The sequence below is a fragment of the Gasterosteus aculeatus genome, chromosome 5 (assembly GCF_964276395.1).
Source record: "Gasterosteus aculeatus chromosome 5, fGasAcu3.hap1.1, whole genome shotgun sequence".
Lineage (NCBI taxonomy): Eukaryota > Metazoa > Chordata > Actinopteri > Perciformes > Gasterosteidae > Gasterosteus > Gasterosteus aculeatus.
Window position 1 is genome coordinate 8,596,516 of NC_135692.1, and position 20,291 is coordinate 8,616,806.

Below are 20,291 nucleotides of genomic sequence, written 5' to 3' on the forward strand. Positions count from 1 at the left end.
AAACCTTTGGGGCCGGTGGCCGACTGCAAAGTTTCTGTGTGCATCACTTTTTAGTTGGAAACAGTTTCCGTTGTGTTGTGAGCTTGTTCCTCTTTGTGCTGCTGGAACGTTAACTACTGATGTGTGACGCCTCCTCGTTGCTGATGTGGAGTCTTTGGTCTGCCCTCATTTTTTAGTCTCTCCAGTGGACTATTAAGTTGCTTCATGATTTATTCACTAAGTCTTTTTCTCTTTGCACTTTGTTACATTTCACTTTTACCGACTCACCAACTTCCACCTCAGCAACGCATCGGTTTTTGAAACATTTTGAGTATAAGGCAGTATAAGATAATTCCTCAACTACATGTGTTGCTCATTACGAGATCTGAACGAAGCTGAGGGCAGCAAAGTCTGGATAAAAACCACACATTGTATATTTATGCACCCTGGAGTTGAGAATTGGTAAAAAATAAATGCATATTTTGAATATTTGCTGGTGTGTTCCTCTCAGATGTGGATCAGTTACGAATGTCCTGATGCTTCAGTGTGGTTTGTTCCATTTGAAGAGCTGTCTTACACTGTTTACATAAGAACAATCTGGACCAATTACTACGCACAAATCAAACTTCAAAAGAACAAGATCTCTTCTGTCGGGACAAATCTACGCTAAGAGCACGGATGAAGTTACAAAGCAGACCATTGTGGAAAATCTGTTATCACGTGTATGACACACAGATATTTATCGGTGTTTGTGCATTCGAAATGGAGATCGTATCATATCTACATTTTAAGTGGCTGCACATCTGGATATATTTACAGCGGCACGCTGTTTCACATGTAACTGCACTACACGTATTCCCACTTTCGAGCCCGTCATGATGAAGAAATTACGCTTTCTCTCTTAAACTAAAACAACCTTAAATTTCACTATAATTTTGAATACGACACAGAATGTCAAAGAGAATATATCAACGGTGTTGGACGTTGAGAGAAGAATCCGGAAAGATCCTTGACCCCGTCTCACACTGTTGTCTGCTCTGTATCACTTTGTACATCTCCAGCAGCTCAGACAGAACGATGATTCATCACTTGTGCAGCTGCGCGATGAGGACAAAAAGCAACACTTGTTGTTTTCATGCACCGGGCGAAAACGGAGCCGTGGACGCGGAATTGGAACGGGTCACGGCTCTTGGTCATGGATGCTGACGTCTAACTGGAGGTTCATGGGTCTGCTGGCGGCCACGCTGGGTTTCTCCAGGAGAGCAGGAGGTCACTGGGAGGTGACCGCAGGACTTGATGAGCCTCAAACTCCAAACTGGGCTTGCTCTTTCACTCGTATGTGGTTTCTGCGCACAAAAAGCAAAGGTTTTAACCCTGGCGGTTATAAATTACACTCTGGCCATTCCCTCGTGTTTGTCTTTGGGGCTTTTTTTAGTGAATCATCAAAATAGAAAGTGTGCCCGTTGAAACTATCCTGGACCTCAGAGACCACGCTTAGCCGTCCTCTGACCACCTCGAGTCTCTCGGCACACCGCTCGCCACCAGACAGCCGGCTGCAGGGGTTATTCTTAGCAGGGAGAGGAATTACCCGACAAATTATTCACGACACACACACACAAAAAAATATTGCTTATGTCTCTGAGCTCCTTTTCTTTGGTACATTAATTACTGCATATTTGAAAAGGAGCTACATTTTATATTGAGAGCATAAATAAAGCATCTAATATCCTCCATTAACCACTGGAACACATTTCAGTGGAGGACAAAGTCATGGTTTATAGATACAACATCAACACACTGTTAGAGGATAAAAAAGCTGTCACATAGGCTAAAGCAGGGGTGTCAAATATACGGCCCGTGGGCCCGGGTGACTTTGCTAAGTGTGAAAATGACAGAAAAGACATAAATTGCATTCCTAAAAAGTCTATTCTGTTACACTTCTTAACCATAAACACAAAGCAGACTCCCAACAAGCACTAATGTGTATGTACTGTACACATTATACTGTGGCCTTTGTAAACATTATGCAATTACCCACTTCTTCTTCTTATATCCCTGTTTTAGAGCTAACGCTTTTGTGCTTAGCATAAAGACAGCGAACGGAGGGGAACAGCTAGCCGGCTTTCTTAAAAAGGTGAAAATAGATACACACCGAGAGCTCACAGATGAACTTTTGTTTCATTTGTGGCTTTATACAAAGGTATATTTATATTGACATGACCAAACAAAGAAACAAACGTTTTCTTTATGCTAAGCTAAGCTAAGCTACAGGCTCCCCACACTGTCGAGCTCTGAATCCAGTGGGCTTGGTCTTTACGTCTGTACAGAGCTCAGGTCGTCCCTCAGCCCGGCTGTAACTCACGCTTGTTACAACACACGGTACAGCTTTATGTCACACAAGGTGCCAAGTGACGACCGACTTTGAAAGTTGAAACAAAAACAAAGATCCGCTCGTCCAAATATGAGCAGAGGCCGCTGTGATTTATGTTCGGGTTGTGAATGAAAAACCTGGTGCTGCATCAGCACGAAGGCTTCCCAGAAAACCCTGTGAGGTTCAGGGAGATTCACCCCTTTAAATAACACAAGATAACAAGCGTGTGAGAATATTAATCCAATAAAAGCACATTAGATGCAGAGGCGTACCTCGGCTGGTCACGTGAGTTTTTCTGCACCTTTTCTTCACAGCGTTGGGTGCTTTGTAGAAAAACGATCACCGTCTCGGTAGAGCTGAGACAACATTGTGTATTCAGACCTCGCAACTCAATGCGAAGTCTGAATACATCATGTTTTGCAGTTGTGCGCGTACATTTTCTCATATTTTTAAGTCTGGTTTTGAACGGGAAGTTGTAAAAACTAAAAACCTAAACCATGCTTTCGAGGCCGACTCATCAATGGCATTGCAATATATACATCATGCAACATGCTTCAGTGTGAAGCTTCTACTTATGAATATGAGGCAGTTAACTCTGAGCAGGTGACGCTTATTGAGTTGTGCAGCACATCTGCAGCTGATTAAATAAAATGCATCACTCAAACACCACAACGGCGAGGAGGCCAGGCCGCCGCGTCGCTTCTAATGAGCTGATATTTAAAAGCGCTAACGGTTGAGCCAGTACGTCATTTTGTTATTGGGTCCGTTTTGAAGCTAAAAGAACTACCGAATGTCACAAAACTTAAGATATTGCTCTTCTCACGGCAATCAAGTGTTTCCCCCTCGTTAAAACCGGAGTGCGTGGAAAGGAAATAAGCTGACTTCTGTCAGAGAATCACTTGTTAAAGCCGCGTTGCGGGAAAACAACATGGCGGCCTCGTGCTCCTAGCTGCGTGTGCGGGTTTTGGCGCTTAAACACGGGACCCGAGGGATCAGAATGCAGCACAGCAAGTGCAGTAAAACAGCGGAGGGACGGAGATGAAACAAGCAACACCACCGAGGGCACAGACGCTTGGAAGAGGATCTGAGGAGCTCCCATTCTCTCTCCTTCTCCCTCCCCCCTCAATATTCCCCAATAATTAGCGCTGCACCACAGATGTGCGTCTTCGCCCCGCTGCCTCTCGATCCTCCGACTGCGAGTGTGGGACATTACGACCATTCAAGGGGAGCATCATGTGCTTTCTATTTCATAGAGGCATCAAAATTGAGGACAAAGACGAAAGCTGGGCGGCCGATACCAGGAAAAAAAGCTGTGGAGGATTATAGGAAACGCGTATTTGAGGACTGCAATCATCTTTAAGTAGTTTGATGAACCCAAACACATGGAGGATAAGGGGAGTGACGTTGGAAGTTGTAAAAGCAGCTCGCTTGACTTTATGAAGCTGGAGGGAAACATGACGAGTGAGTCAACCGGCAGTAAAAAGGTTCAAAGGCGACTGATAACGTTATTTAGTGAGATTATGGGAAAAAGAAATTCATCAAGGCCAAAAGAAATATGTGCAACTGATTGGACGTCCTGTTTCTCACCAATGAATCATTTCCCCCGTAAACAAGAATCGAGCGTGGGCTACTCGATAGAATTGAGGAGCGACCATGAATGAGTCAGTGCACACCAAAAGGAAAAAGACAGAATTTGTCATCCCTTTAAAATGAAAAAATAAACAAATCCGTCTTGAATCCAAACCTTTGTCGGAGTCAAAAATTAAAGTGTTACCAGCTAATGTGGCTGAACGCAAGAGGTTTTATTCCAGCTTTCAGTTGCAAACATTTCCATTCGGCAAACAGAAAGGAAAGTAGAAACTCTGCTTCACACAGCAGAAATAAATAGCACTTCATCACACGTCGGTATTGATGAGATTTCAGAAACAAGCGTCTGGGATTCGTTCAAGTTAGCGTCACGGAGGGACCTGTAACCAACACATAATCCCTCCATGTTGCTCCAGCCAATCGATTCTCCCACGTGGACCCTGAACCTGGCGTATCTCTGCACCCTGAATATAAGAAATGTATGTGCGCAAATTGGCCGCTTCTGAGGCTGAAAAACCCCCCAAATGGCTGCTTTCTTGCTTTAGAATTCTCAATTTGTGGAGATTGTTTGACTTCAGCAGGGGAGAAGGTCCCCTGGACCTTACAGGAGGCCTTTGAGGGACCACACAGCTGCTCTGCAATAATTGCTTGTGCGAGGAGGCCGTGGACTGGAGGACCGACTGGAAAAGGCCAGTGCAGACGGAGCGGTTTGCCCCCCCCCCCCCCCCCCCGGGTGACCAGGAGTCCCTCTAAATAAACATGAAATGTCATCGATGCGCAGGGAGATTTGGATTACTCTTTTTTTCTCTTTATCAGACTCTCAAGGTCACCCCCCCCCTCCCTCCCTTGACCTTCTAGCCTCCATTATCTGTTCCCCTTTTTTTTGTGCTGTGTGTAAATGGAGGTTTGCCGCCACCTGCTGGTGAAGTTGTGCATCTGCAGCACAGCAAGTGTACTGTGTGTCCCTCCAGTGTCATGGTTATTCTTTTACAATTGTATATTTATATATATATATATATATATATATATATATATATATATAATCTATAATATATATATATTAAAGAGATCTTTGTAGATTATAGTCCTTGGCAGAACGACGTCTTACGTTGTAAGTAGCCAAACTAATCAACACCAACATTATAATTAGGTTGTATTGAAATCTTTGAGGGCTGATAGAATATAACATAGTTTTTTAAACAGACTTTTGTTTAACTCACCTAAGGAGTATTTTATCAGAATTGGAGATATAAAAAAATATTTTTCTGGTACGGTTTTCTCATGTTGTGCACAAAACAAATGACATACATTTTGAAATAAGAAACCACTCATGATCAGATGTTGTCAGCCATTTATTTCTTAAACATAAGAAAGACGGGACTTCTCCAAGGTAAGAAAAGTAACATTACAATTTAAAATCAAGTGCACTTCAACAACGTCTCAACCTGTAAGGTTGCAGTCTCTTCTGTGAAGTGAGACACACCAACCGGACAAACTATCTAAAGAATCGATCTCCTCTGTAAGGCTTTGGGTGGGCAGCTTTGTTCCTCCAGATGTTGGTGACGGTAACAAACACATATAGGTTGCTATACCCCCCCCCCCCAAAAAAGAAACAGCCAAACCAACATCACAACAATGCTACCTCTGCAGCACATGATCACCAGAGAACCGAGGGGGGGACTCCGGTTGGGAGAGGGGGGAGAGGGGAGGGGAGGGGGGGGGGGGCAGTGGGCTCATTTGTGCCAAAACTCCTCTCTGCTTTCAAAGGGAAAGCAGAAGATGGCCGCTGTGCTCGTCACCCGGCCCACACGGCGCCTTCGCGTATTTTCCGGTGTTCGTTCTGAGCGCTCTCAGCAGCACCAGATGGTTGGAGGTCACACAAAGGGTCGTGAGTCTCCGCGGTGGAGGATGTCAGTTACCGAAGGTGTAAACGTCTTAAGTCGGTTTTTTGTCTACTTCAGCGCAGATGGCTGAGATTTGCCACAGGGGCCCGAAAGTCGTAATCTTTTTACGGAAACTACTTTCTGGGCTCTGGTCGAAGGATTTGATCGTCCTCCCTCTCCTCCTGAATGAACTATTACCATCTGGTCCAGGTACCATCAAAAGTGACTCAGTCAGAAGCAACGCGGATAATGACGCACTGCGATCGGTGCGAAGGCAGCAGCAGTAGGTTGCTGTCAGGATCTGCTACTGCGCAGACAAAAAGGGCCTTAATGAGCAGAGAAAGCAAATATTAAATAACCAACCGGTCTTTGCAAGGGGACACATCTAAAAAGAAATTCAACTTTGAGGAGAAAGAGATGGATCCCTCGATCCACTGGATCCAACATCCCACAATGGCCAACTTGTAATCAAGTAGGCTGGTGAAGATGGTAAAATGCAGCAATTCACGCTGCCTCAGTGTTACATACTCAGTATATATCATCACATCAATAGCATTTCACATTCAATATTCTGGATACTACGTAAAGTTTCGTACCCGGACTATAAACCACAAAACGATGCTGGTACCTTGTTTAAAAAAACTAAAACACCTTGACATTACAGGGTTGTGGTTGGATGTAACGAACGTCAAAGAAGTTGACCTGTTTAACGAGCACGTGGCGGCGAGAAGATGTTTTCTTCTTTCCCCGTCCAGACGAGCTTCAGAACGCTCAATCGATAATTCCAACAGCGGTTCAGCCGGAGTTCAGCCGTCGGGTGTTTTGGTTTAACTGGTGGCTTTTGGACGAATGCATCCTGGGTACCTCGTTGAAACGCGTCGGTTGCCATGGATGATGGACACAGACGGGCTTCTCCTTAAAGTGGACCACGGATCATTGTCGCCAGCTAACGCGCTCACTCGGTGAAGTTAATGTGACGAACTGGACTGGCTATGAAATGGTCTCATTGTGGCACAAATGCATCTATAGGACCAACAGAGAGAAGATGTTCTATTTCTATATATGTATTCTCAACGCTCGGCCTCAGGGCTGGGAAATCAGATGACATCTGCAGTAGAATGGCAGGTTTTTTACTCTGGTTCTGGGAAAAACACTTTGTAGAGACCAATAAAAAACGACACAAACTGAAAGTTCCTCTTAGCGTCTTTAAACCAAAACACCAACCCGAGCTGTAAAAAAAGCTCCACGCGATTAAGAAGTTTGGATCACGGACGCTTTCTTTTGTCTTGTCTTGTAAATAGAGTCAGAAATCAGGCGTGGGGCCTTTTTGTACAACACAAGTTGGTCTCTCGTGTGTAATGATGCTGTGTGGTTCGGGGGTTTATGAGGAGGCGGTGGGACGAGACAGTGAGACACGTGCACTAAATCAAGCAAGAGGCGAGAGGAGTGAAATCAAGTGCATGACGTGATGAAATAATATTCCCTGCTCAGATTCAGTAATCCTTAAATAACAAACATGCATTCCAATGTCAAAGGTCGCAGCGGCAGTTGACATTGCAATGCATGTTTTAACATGTTATTTTATTAGATGTATTGATCTAATTATTGAGTCAGCTTTTATTTTCCTCGCTGGCTCACTTTCCTGACACTTGTGTGGTAATGAACGTCAGAATTTCCCAGAGCCAAAGGGGATGTTTTTCATTGTCGTTAAACATAAAAAAACAAAGATATTAAGAAAATCTCAATGTGGGAGAATTGTAAAATTTAAAAACAAAACAGCTGAGCTCTTTTACCTCCGGCAGAAAATTCTGTGCCATTCAAAACAATTCTCTCTAAAAACCCTTTTCTTTGTCATTACTCACATCACGTTATTAGCAAACCACAAATTATGAACCATTTATTCTTTTTTTTACCGTTTGGTACAACTGCTCAGTGGGCTTACAATAAGTCTTATAATCTAAAAGCCAAATGAAGACGTGGAAAGGTGAATGTTTGTGATTGAAAAATTAAAGCTTTTTTGCAGCTTTAAATATCACATTGAGACAAAAAAAAATATAGCAGGATAATTTGTTCTCATGCAAAAATCAAGAATATTTTTCCTCAAAGAAAAATGTTCTGCGGCACCGAATGAACGGACGCGACGACGACCCGTATCCACCTGATGCTGCCACCTGCCCCTCGCTGTACGCCGTGACCCAAGTTACCATGGAAACCCAATTGTGATAAGAAACATCACAACATTTCATGTACATTCTATTGGAGTGTGAATGCACATGTGACCGACCGGGGAACAGAAAGAATGGAGGAGCATATACAAATATAACATGATATATAAGGACTCAAGACGCACTGACGATAACTACACGTTATAGACACATTGCTCATACATTCATATATGTCAACACTTAAATATGTATATACAGTATACACGTTTGTACTCATATGTATACAGATATATCAAAGGAGGAATATATAGTGCCATTACTGAGACGAGCTACTTTCCGCTCTCCTCTCTAGTTCATGCTGACGAGGACGTTTGTTGGAATCTGAACCGCGGACGTCTTTTCTGAGCTCCGACTTTCTGCCTCAAATCTCCCAAACTCTCCCCGAGTAGCGACGTGTAGCTTTTTAAAAACCTTTAAGTTAAGCTTACAGAATAACGCCAAGTCATAAAGGTACATATTTCAAACTACCGCCGCTTATACGTAACGACTGCAGTCTCATATTTAGTTGTGGTTACATTCTATATATCTGATGTGGGGGAGACGGGGGGGGGGGGGGGGGGTATTGACATATATTGCAATGCTTTAGTACAATACGAACAGATAACTGTGACTTGACCCCGCGTGTGCGTAACAAACACACACGCTGATGAGTGAGACGTGCGTGTGTATGTGTGTGTGTGGACCTGACAAACTGTGTTGATGGTGCCAACGGCCTCTAGTTTGAAAAACGCCACAGTGTGGTAAACGGGGGGGAAATCAGCTCCAAAAAAACCAACAAAATAGTTTGGCCTGTACGTGACGATAGAAAAACAGCGCTGAGGCCGGTGGTTAAACTTCATACAATTGTTTTGTCAGTGGTTGAATGAAGGTACGTTGGTACGTTTTCACCTGATTACTTCCATAATCCAAAATGTTTGTTAGTTTTGTTGCCTTGAACTAACCAGTTGTTTCTCACCGTTAAGTGTGTTGCATTGTGGGACGTGAGATCAGAGGCCAGTGAGGTTTTCGGGGCACAAACATTTGAACTTTTGCTGACTGGACAAAATGAGCTGTGGGAAGACTTCGACCAGCAGGTCGGTGACTTTGTAACAACGGAGGTCAGACAAGTCTTGTGTAACGTTCAGGTACAGTGGTGGATGTAGGTGATCTGCATCTGCCTTCACAGCCTAAAACTCCCTTATGTACACGTATAAAACTATAAATGTAGAAGTACACTTAAGCATAGCGTGGCTCATTCACTAGCAAGGACCTCGCCACCAACGGAATGGGAATGTAAGTCGTACGGTGGGGTTTGGAATGCGTCGACGGGACGGGACGAGGGTTAGGGACGTCTCCACGGGGATACCGGAATAGGCGTGTTGGAGGCGTGGTCCTGCTCCAGAAATTACGCCAATTAGCTTTAATTAAAATTGTTCTGTCGGTCTGTTATAACAAACAACAGGACTGAACCTCTTCTTTGCATCCAGAGAACAGAAGATGAAATTCTAATAACTTTTAAATAATAATACATTTCAAATGCCACTTTGGAAATTAAATGCTGTTAATTAGCTTAATTGAAGCTTATTTTCAAGAGGAAATGTAGTTGCCAAAATTCAGATTTGTCTTGTGTTTAAGCTGATAGAGCTCAATGACACTTTTGACTCTGAACATTCCGTCACATCGGCGGCTCGTTATTTTTTGTCAGCTTCGACCTTTGAGGTCGCTGCCACCGTCAAACTGAAGGACGCGGAGCGGACCGCCACGCCGATTTCTTATTTTTTTATGGATTGAGACGGAAAACCAAATTCTGGGGGGGCAGTTTTTCTTCAGTTTTCATGGAATGTTATGGGATTCACATTTTACCCCCTGGCTTGTTTCGCCTGCGTCATGTCTGGCCGTCCACAATTTTCCAAAGAGCTTTACTTGGAATCACCCCCCTCGCCGACTTTCCCGGCAGTGGAAAACTATGGAATGCTTGTGCTATAATCTTCTATTTGAGGAAATCTTAAAAATCCGGGCAAAGTTTTCACCATCTGGGGGGAATTGAAGGAATGCTTTAAGGTACGTCTGCACATCTGTGTGGTGTGTGTGTGTGTGTGTGTGGGGGGGGGGGGGGGGTATCTCAGTAGGAGCAGGAATGAGGGGTCCCCTTACAGAGCAAAGATGAGAAACGCTGTGTGTGTGTGTGTGTGTGTGTGTGTGCATGACGTAATCATGTCACACACACAGGTAAATGCTTGTATGTTTGTGTTCCTGAATACCCTCTGGGGTATCACACGGGCGCTGGTTTAGTCAGGTTGGAGGTCAGGTTGGAGGGGGGAGGGGGAGGAGCCTCGCGCCTCATTTGGTCTTTAGTTTGCCCACCTCCCCGTTCAGCTTGCCCTCCTTCGCCAGCTTCTCGTTGAGTTGGCAAAGTTGGCGCAGGAAGCCGACGTTGGGGGCGATCTCTCGCTTGTGCCTCACGGTGGCCACCGCCAGGCGGGCGTCCATCTTGTGGCGCAGCATGAGGTAGGCGACGACCATGGTGGGCGAGCGGCTGTAGCCTTCCCTGCAGTGAACGTACACTTTCCCTGGAGGACACACACAGAGGATAGAGCGAGGGGATCGGTGGGTCTGTGTGCGTGGGGTCATCCACGGTTTTAAAGCATGCAGTGGCAGTGAACGCCAGAGTCAACACAACGTTTGTGTTCTGTTGCTACGAGAAAAATGTTCAATCATTTCCTAAAACAGCTTGTCCATGTTATTTTTAACCAAATCTTACTCAAACAGGAGAAAACCCCTCTGACCCCTCATGTTGATCCGTATGCTAAGTGTGGTTTTGTGTGTTCTACACATTGGACTGGATACATGTATGTAAACTCAACCAACCTCCAGGTGAGTCATTAGCAACATTCAACACATTTTCAGGAAAATACATGTAATACAATTTCAGAAATACACATTTGTGTAAAATGTTTGTTTGATTTCACCGTCTCTTTGAAGTACAACAGAGAAATGAGGAAAGCCCCACTGAGGATTTGTGCTTCACATGTTTTTACTTTAAGTCTCGAAGTTAAACAGTTAAACATTAAACAGGAGGAAAAAGAAAAAAAAAAGTTGCCTCGCCAAGCATCTTTCGCGCCAGAAGATGCAAATACAAGACCTGAGCTCCGCTGTACAAAGACGATCCCTTTGTTCAGGGTCATCGATTGTGTGCACGGGATACGTCCGGTTCTGCACGTTTTTAACTCAACACCTCCGTGGCGTAATCTCCTTCATGTTCCTCTCCTCCTCTTTACTCCACCCAGAAGAAGGAGAAGACCTCTGCCAAGAAAACAACCTCGTCGATACCTAATCCCGCGGATCAATGTCCATTCCACTGTATCTGGCTCACTTATATTGAAAACTAGCAGAAAAGGGTGTTATGATTCTAGACAGTCAAAGCCTTGGGGCCCGGCAGACAGTTGTTAAAAATGTCTTTCTGCTCGACCTTTTTCCGTGATCGATTGGCCTAAAACTGACAAACAGAGCCGAATTAATGAAAAATCGCAGGAGCGTCAGAGGAGAAGTGTGCCGAGGTGTTTGGTTCCTCTCAAGCCTCAGCAGCTGTAAACGACTGTAAGACACAGTAACATCAACGCATTCCTCATTAAAATCCCTTCAAACGACCTTTGACCTTTCCAGTTTGCTGCCAGGAGAGAAGGGGGGGGGGGGGGGTTGGGATGAGAGTGAGGAGTAATGTCGGCCAATAGCATTGAAGGTCAAACTACATCAAAACGAGGCTTTGTATTGCCCCCCCCTCCTTCATCACTAGTCGTTGCACTGCGTTACAGTGCAGACAATTAATCCACGTCATGAAACAAAAACGGGTTCAGCACACTGTTGGCTTGTGAAAGAATGACTGCAGGAGACGCTGTCCTGAAGTCGCCATCACGGTCACTTTATGACGCCTACATTCGTCTCAATGTGCCATTCTTTTGTTTTCTCAGTGTTACACCTCCTGTTGTAACACGTCGAACACAATGAGGTGGATTTCCACTGGGACCTGATCCGATAAAGGAAAATGGAGCAGGGCTCGGAGGTGCGTCGGATTTAGCCTCGAATGATTGTCTCCCCCTGCGTTCGCCTCACTGTGTTGAGGGTTAACCGGTAAAGGACGGCTTTTTTTCCCTTTTTTAATTCTGGATTCAACTTGTGAAGACCAATTACTTTGAACTGCTACTCAAGAGAGATCGGCCCGTGTTCCTCTCTGATCTCCTTTTGTTGAGCGGACTCCCCGTTAGCACTTGCATGCTGATGCTTGGCGAACATACACTCTCAACATTTGACTCCGCTAATAATAATAATAATAATAATGTACCACAACTGGTTTCTTTTTAAGGGCGGCAACGTTGAGGAGAAAGATGTCCACGGCTCCGGATGAACCCACCTTTGCCGTTGTTGTGCGCCAGGGCCTTCTCGATGAAATCGGCCCCCTCCTCGAAGAAGGCCCCGAGGTGGAAGTGCTCCGTGTCGTTGGCCTGGATGCCGTGGTACGTGATGCCCGTGCCGGCGTAGAACTCCACGCTGGTGTTGACGTGCATGAAGGAGGTGCCCTCTGCCACGTTGAGGACGTGCGTCACCCCGAGCTTCTGCAGACGCATCGCATTGTGGGCCACGAACCTAGGAAGCAGAGGAAAACAAAGGGGAAATTGATTCGTTTGAATCACTGAGACAAGCCTGCCGCATCGTCACGAGGTACCGACAGCGGGCCTCTGGGTGGCGATACGGAACCTGGTGTTTGTGTTTGCTGACAACACAAAGCGATGAGTGTACAGCGGCAGAACAAGACGTCTCAGACAAACAACACGACCGATAACAACCCCCGACACGTTCAGCTGAGTGTCAGCACTTTTCATTTCAAAGTGATATTTTGAAAATGTGGGTTGCATCTTTTCACAGTCGCTGTGTGTGTGTGTGTGTGTGTGTGTGTTATTGAACGCGGCGCTGGACGAATCACAGCTTGACACACACCGTAGATCTGCTGCTGCTGCTTTGAAACACAAAGTCTCTCCATGGTGTCAAAGACATAAAATACTTATTTGTATTGGTTTTGTTCATAATTTCATTTAGAAAATGTGATTAAAAAGGAATTGTCCTTTTTAAAAGTCCCTGTAGTCGACGCAGGTGTTCTTGTTTATTCAAGTAGGGTCAGATCTCTTAATTACTCTGTCCTGATTCACCTGTTCTTCTCCTGTAAAAGTGGTGAAGGTGTTTGTTCTTCTGCTTTAACGTTTGCCAAATAGTCCGAGAACTTTAGAGATACAGAGAGGTTGCAAAGCTATAATTACTACAACTGATGAACATAATGGACGCAGGAGAAAGAAAGCGACCGATTACGATGCGACTACTGAGAATTTTGTAAAAAACAATTTAAGCTGAACTTAAAGCTGAAAAGAAATTGTAATTAATTTTATTTAGAATTTAATCTAGAAAATGTAATTCAAAAAGTTTCCTTTAGAAGTCCCCGTGGCCTGAAGTGATGAGTTAAACTCCCTCACAGGTGTTCTGATTCATCGAGGTTCACCTGACCTCAGCGTGTGACCTAATCACTCCGATCATGATCACCTGTTCGTTCCCCTACGACAGTGTTTGGTTTTCTTGTAAATTGGAAAGCAAGTGTTTGACAAATAATCCACAACTCCAAAGACATAGTTATATAAATATAAGGAATGTTGTGCACCCAAACGTTCTTCCATCCCAACCATTTTCAGGTGCCATACAAAGAACTTGACATCCATCTCATGAGCATCCAGGAAACAACAAATCTGCCGCTTTCCCACTCTGCTGCACATTGTGAGGAAGCAAACAAGCCATTAGGAATACGCTCAGGATTTTTGTGCAGCCTCGGCCCGTTGGCCGGATGCCTGCGTCCACTGCTACAACCTGTCCCGAGGCATTGTCCATTGATTCTGGATAAAAAGCCTCTTTTGTATACGTTGGATTGGATGTTTATGGGACGTTTAGTGCCACCAATTAGCTGTGCTGAATTTACGTTGTTTAACGGCGAAGAAAACCTCCAATATACTGTTGCTCTGCGGAGAACAGAAGAGATGCGAGTTTGTCTTTCATTCAGAATGCCACTTTCACTGGTGCAAAACAGGAACAGAGAGGAGTTATTACTTTGAAGATGCAAGAAAACCTTTTTCAGTTTTGACATAATGAAATTTTTCCTTTCTGATACAGACTTGAACGTAGCAGCTTAAAACAGGTATTAAACTTAATAAATGCAGTGTAAAAATCTCCTTCAAACCCATATGGTACAAAACATGTCTGATCGGCCCTGATCCATCGTTCTAGGAAGTACTGGAGGCATTTCTGGTGCTGGTATTGGATCAACGCCGGTCCACCTGCTCCTCCATCGTCTAGACTCAAGAGTGATCCGTCTTCTTGTAACATGCTCGCCCTGACAGCACTGTGTGCTTTTTATTACGGAGTCTTCTCACAGTAAATATGAGGCTGCTGGGGCGATGCTAGGTGACCCTGGACGTCTCCCGGGGGGGCTGTGGCTTCAAAGAACTAATTAAAAAAAAAGTGAAATCCTCCCTGCCACCACTCACATTGTTGCATCGTGTGTACATGTAGGGAGAGGCCACTGTACACAAGCAGCACTTTTCACACTTAACCTGCCCCCCCCCCCGTCCCAGCCTCCTGCACCCCGGGATCTGCACAACATCCATTATTAAAGACCGAAATCACAAAGAGCCAAAGCATTCCTCAAAGCAAACAAACCCCACCTTAAGTGTGTCCCTGAGCTGCACGCGGGTGGTTTCATTTGTGCTGACTGCGACCAATCTAGAAACAGTGTAAGGGGTTTGAGTTGTGGAAAATACACTCTTAATCCATTTGAGGGACGGGGACACTTTACTGACCGGTTCATGAAAAATGGCCATGGATCAGCATTTTTAAAACGCAATATTCTACTGTTGTTGTTTTTCCAGATGTCTGTTTTGGATGACGTATTGCTTTGTTACTATTCTCAAAGAGCGTGTACAATGGGGATATAATCTGTAATGTGATAAAATAAAACAAACCTACCATACAGGACAACTGAAAGGTTTGAGTATGGCACTGATTTGGATTTTGAATGAGCCGTCATTGTGCATGCAGACCAGAAACGGCCCATTTTGTTTCATGTTAAGCCAGTTAAGCAACTAAAGACTGCTCACGTTCTTCCTGAAAACCTAGACGGCTCTCACATCGTTGGCTAACGTTAGCTGATCTGCGTTAACTGAGCTACCGCCAGCTGAGCCGCGTTAACTGATCCAACGCTAGCTGAGGCTCGTTAACTGAGCTACCGCCAGCTGAGCCGCTAGCTGAGCCGCTAGCTGAGCTGCGTTAACTGAGTCAACGCTAGCTGAGGCTCGTTAACTGAGCTAACTCTACTTTTTTCATGTTGGGCTGACGTTAGCTAGTGGAGAACTTTACTCCTACACGTTGTTGTCTAACGTTACGCAGTATAAGCAAAAATGTTAAACTCATAAAACCTGCTTCTAAACATTGAAGTAGGTGTTGGCGAAGTGACCATGACTTGTTTACTACGTAGTAATGGTGGTCGAGCAGGGGAAATGTTAGTAAACAATGTGGCTTATGGGAGAAAGTTCTGATGGTCTTTTTCAACACGGATGTATAATGTATATTATTAGGTGAACAATCCTAAATTACACTTCTTCCTGGTTGTTTTTAAAGCGTGGATTGAAGCTTAAAATAGGTCATGGGCCCAAGTCCCTGAGGGGGGCGGGGGTCCCATGATGGGAAACGTTAATGAACACTTACAAGGATAAAGCTATTTCTTCCCGTCAGTGAACGGATGCACCACATACCACCACATATAGGCCTACATTACATATAATTGTGTTAATGGGTGTGTTTGTTTTCATGTTGGCCAGCTACACAAATTCAATTGTAAGAAGACGAATATACAGGATACATCAGCAGGAAAGGCATATTGGGTCCCAGTGGTGGAGGTTCAGGCTTTCAACAACAATCAATACCACCTCTCTCTGCATGAGCCACTTGTTATATCACATTTCATCACGCTGCCCTTTCGACTTGTCTGGACTGCCTATGATGTACTGTAATAATAAAATACTTTGCTAATTACCTCCACCGTACAGGGAGGACTAATGCTGCTTCAAACGATTACAAAAGAAGGACATTCTCTTTATCTGAAATCCAAAAAAACTAAAGCTGAAGGCAGATCAGACTCTCCGGGGTGTCTGATGAGCTTCGGCCCAGCAGGCGACTGCACTTCGCCCGGAGACTTGGCTCATTCAGCCAAATGAGTGCCTGCAGACACTACGTTTCTCGGGGGCATCCATGACTACGTTGTCTAACGAGAAGCTTTTATTGCTAGTATCATGTGTCCTGTGGCTTCTTTTTTGTACATGGCTTTACAGACCAATTGGACACATTGGATTTTATTTTCAGGTTGCAGAAGAGACTAATTTGCTATATAATGTACACACATTACAATGCCTGAGTTAAGGTACAAATACCACAAGAAAACTTTTTTTTTCGTGTCTTTGTTTTTGATGCATCTACGCCTGTAGATTTCTCAAATTCAACTGATTCTTGGATCATTTTTCTTTTGCATTTCAAAACATACGTTTTCAGAAAATATGTAATCAAAAAAGATTCTCTTGCAATGATTAATTCTCACTTGCCAAAAGCTTTTTGATTTCTTAAAAAAAAAAAAAAAAGTCAGTATCTGAGTGAATGTGGGCCATTAGTCCAATTTGACCCACAGAAAATAATTTAGAGAGAAAAGTGCCTTGAACCTGCCTTCTATCTAATATCCCCCAGGGGGCGACTCCTATTTATTTTATAAATGATGGTCCATTTAGAGTCAAACAGACCATAAAGCAGAGAATACTTTCTTAAATATTCACTTCTTAAACAAATTTGCACACGTGGTAATCTGCATACATCTCCTTCTTCTTACTATGTGTACTGAGCGTAAGAACCCAGAACTGTTGTGTACTTATACTTTTGTCACGGTTTGGGTTCATGTCCGGTTTTATTTTGTAGTTTCTTGCCTCTCTCTGGGTAACGTCACTTCCTGCCTTGTCCTGTCATCCCCTGTGATTGTTTGCCTGTAATGATTGTTTCCACCTGTGTCCAATCACCTGCACCTCCCTAGTGTATTTAAGCCATGTGTGTCTCTTGTTGTTGAATGTAATGAATGCCCATGTCAGAGTGTTCTTGGTTCCTGTCTGCGGTTTTTCCCCTTGGCCTTTTTGCTTTTGGAATTGTTGACCATTAAAGTCTTTTTGTTTTTGAAACTCTGCGTTTGAGTCCTGCCTTCCCCGCTTCCCGTGACAACTTTCACACAATACCACAAATTCCTGAAGAGTCAGCATGTTCATCACAAAGCCAATAGAACCTAGTCAACCAAATGTAGATGTATGGTTCCTCCTCTGCCAGTATATGCATTTGTTCGTATGGGTTTGTGTGCGCGACTCATTTCACTGCATGCTATAGAGGACAGGGCTGCAATTAAACCGCACAGCACCAGCTATTTAGATGTCTTTATTATGTTTTTTTTTAGTAAACTGAATATAGTAAAAACAACACCTTGCATAACGTCACCTGGGCCTTTTTTCTTTTATTGTTGTCCTAAATCTTTACAGACAATGTCATTAATCTTTGACTCAAAAAAATAATTAAAGTGTTTATCGTATTTCCTCAGATTTCAAATATCAATACAAACTGTATTTCAAAATTTAATAGGAGGTCCTTGAGCTTAATTTTAGGGACGTAGACTTTTTGTATTATCACGTTGAGGGATAAATTAATAAATAACTAAAAATCACTTTAAATTGAATCTGTTTATTATTTTCTTGATTTCACCCATGAATAAAGGAAACGTCACAATAGCTAGGCTGATATTGATAAGATTAGACAAGAAAGAAAATAAAAGGCAGATCTTATCAGGTTTTTATCTCTACACACTTTTGTTTAATTGAATTCACAATGTGTGTTTCTCTAAAAAACGCGCTTGATTTGCATTGACGTCATAAAGGAGCTCACGACGCTTCACGAGTCACTGAATGAAGCATCTTCACTTCACGACTACAAAACAAACGCGCCCCGTGTTTGTCCCGCAAGAACCCAGCCGGTCAGGGTTTTTAACCCTTTTTTCCTGAAGCAGATTATGAATGAAAATACCCTGCCCCCCCCCCCCCCCCCCCCCTTTTTTAACCTATTTCTCTTTGGTTGTTGTTGTTGTGGTGATTTTTGTTGCAGCGGGTGGGGAAGGGGAGCAGCTCGACGCGCTAATGATGGAGCGAGTAATCGATGGGGGGTTGCGCGCGCCCCCCCCCTAGTTGTGTCCGTCCCCCCTTTTTCTTTTCATATGTGCATCCGGGCTCGTTCATTGTGCTTTATCGAATGCGATGATCTCCATCGGACCAGTTACGCGACGCACCTGTGCGTGCCTGCGGACGACAGCACGGCGTGACGAACACAACAGGCGGTCGCTTCCCTCCATGATGATGATGATGATGATGATGGTAGAGGAGACACCTAATTAAGACAATTAAGACAAATAAACAAGCCCTCGCTGATGCGCGTGCTCCCTGAGCGCACGCGCGCGACACTGTTGCCATTTGTCACACCTGTCGGCCTCCGCGAGGAGTCTACGGTGAACGCATGAGTGGCGGCTGAGAAATGACTCACGCGTTGCCGACGTAGACCCGCGGGAAGACCTCGTTGAAGTGCTGCGTCGGGAGGTTGTAGAAGCCGCTGCCGTCGGAAAGGAGCTCGTTGAGTTGTTTAACGGTCACCTCGGTACCGGCGGCAGCCGCCGCGGCCGCCACCGGCTGCTGCTTGGTAGGGCTCAGGTGTTTCTTCATTCCTCCTGCTCTTCTTGTTCTTCCTCGCCCTCTTTTTCCTCCCGAACTAATGTTGGATGGACACCTGCTCGGGGCGCGTGAGCCTCGCGCGGTGGTTCAGGTGCATTTTTTTCTTTCTTTGCCTTTGACCTTTTCGCGAGATGTCTTCTTGTCTGGGCTGCCTTGCAAGGTGTCTGGTAGAGAGGCGGGAGGGTTTTTAATTTATTTATTTACCGCTTCTGCTCCCCCCCGCCCCTTGACGTTAAGTACGGGGTAGTTTTACGGTGTACTTCCGGTCTGAGTTTTCAGAGTAAAAGTAAAAGGTCAACAATAGGGAGATATTTTAATCCAAGTGCTCAGAAGAACATTTACTCAGCTAGCCCTCAATTTGCTCTGTAACCTTATTGGTTCCTCATATCCACTAAATTAAAAAACAAAATCTCCCTATGACTTTGGCTGTCTGTTTTACACATATCAGAGTTGAAACACACAACATCTTCTATCCACTATCTTCCACAGTGGAGATGGTAGATTTCAGGAAGAACGCAGCCCCCATCACCCTGTCTGACTCCCACGTCATCGCTGTGGAATCCTTCCGTTTCCTGGGCTCCATCATTACCCAGAACCTCAAGCGGGAGCTGGTGTTTAGCACTTGCTCCCATATCTTCCAGCAGTGCAGCTGAAGCTCCTCTATCACCGTCTGGTACGCTGCAGCCACAGCCAAGGACAAGGACAAGGGCCGACTGCAGCGTGCCATCCGCTCTGCAGAAAGGGGGATTGGCTGCAATCTGCCGCCCCTCAAGGACCCTAAAGCGAGCTAGAAAGATTGCATATGACCCCTCACACTCCGGACAAAAACAGGTTTGTGTCATTCCACCTGGCAGGAGGCTGAGGTCCATCAGGACCCCAAGACCTCATGCCACACAAATAGTTTCTTCCTGTCAGCAGTCTGGCTCGTTAACAGAGCCCGTGTCCTCCACTGACTGACTCTGTCCTCCCGACTTCCTACCGGTCACTCCCCTGCACGCCCCTGCGATAGAATGGTTCTGATTGAAAAACAGGGGCAAAAAGAAACCGGAGTTGTGGTGCTTTTATACTGAAGCTGGATTTGTGCATTTTCCGGTTTTGTTCTGCCTGATTACTGCTCGCTTGACGCAGTCGCCTCCCTCCACCAGCATCTCCAGCAGACACACCCCGCCGGCGGTCAGACACTCGGGAGAAGAGAGCAGGACCCGAGGAGGTCAGAGGAGACACCGGAGGATTGCGTGCTGCCTTCAAGCGCTGCTCGTAACATCCTAATGTTGGGCCCACGCCGCGTCAGGGTTTCGTAAGGCAATAGATCTTACGTCATGAGTAGGCGGCCTCTCCACAAGTTCCTGCTTTGCGCAGCAGCGGCTCATGTGTGATTATATAT

At 44.9% G+C, this 20,291-nt stretch overlaps 1 protein-coding gene across 1 annotated transcript; it reads right to left on the reverse strand.

Moving 5' to 3' along the window:
• Positions 1–9,792: 9,792 nt before the first annotated feature.
• dusp3a (dual specificity phosphatase 3a) lies at positions 9,793–19,101 on the reverse strand. The gene is made up of 3 exons (XM_078103093.1): positions 18,723–19,101; positions 12,433–12,665; positions 9,793–10,594 (listed from the first exon to the last, which is right to left on the reverse strand). Exons 1-3 carry the CDS (start codon positions 18,896–18,898, stop codon positions 10,365–10,367), a joined length of 639 nt encoding a protein of 212 aa, XP_077959219.1. The 5' UTR covers positions 18,899–19,101; the 3' UTR covers positions 9,793–10,364.
• Positions 19,102–20,291: the final 1,190 nt, after the last annotated feature.

Bases quoted from the DNA above. Each gene is read 5' to 3' on its own strand.
- dusp3a (XM_078103093.1), bottom strand. From the start codon at position 18,898: ATGAAGAAACACCTGAGCCCTACCAAGCAGCAGCCGGTGGCGGCCGCG. The intron at 12,666-18,722 runs GTGAGTCATTTC...TCTGCTTCCTAG, and splicing joins CGGGTCTACGTCGGCAACGC to GTTCGTGGCCCACAATGCGA. The intron at 10,595-12,432 runs GTGGGTTCATCC...TGTGTCCTCCAG, and splicing joins GGCGCACAACAACGGCAAAG to GGAAAGTGTACGTTCACTGC.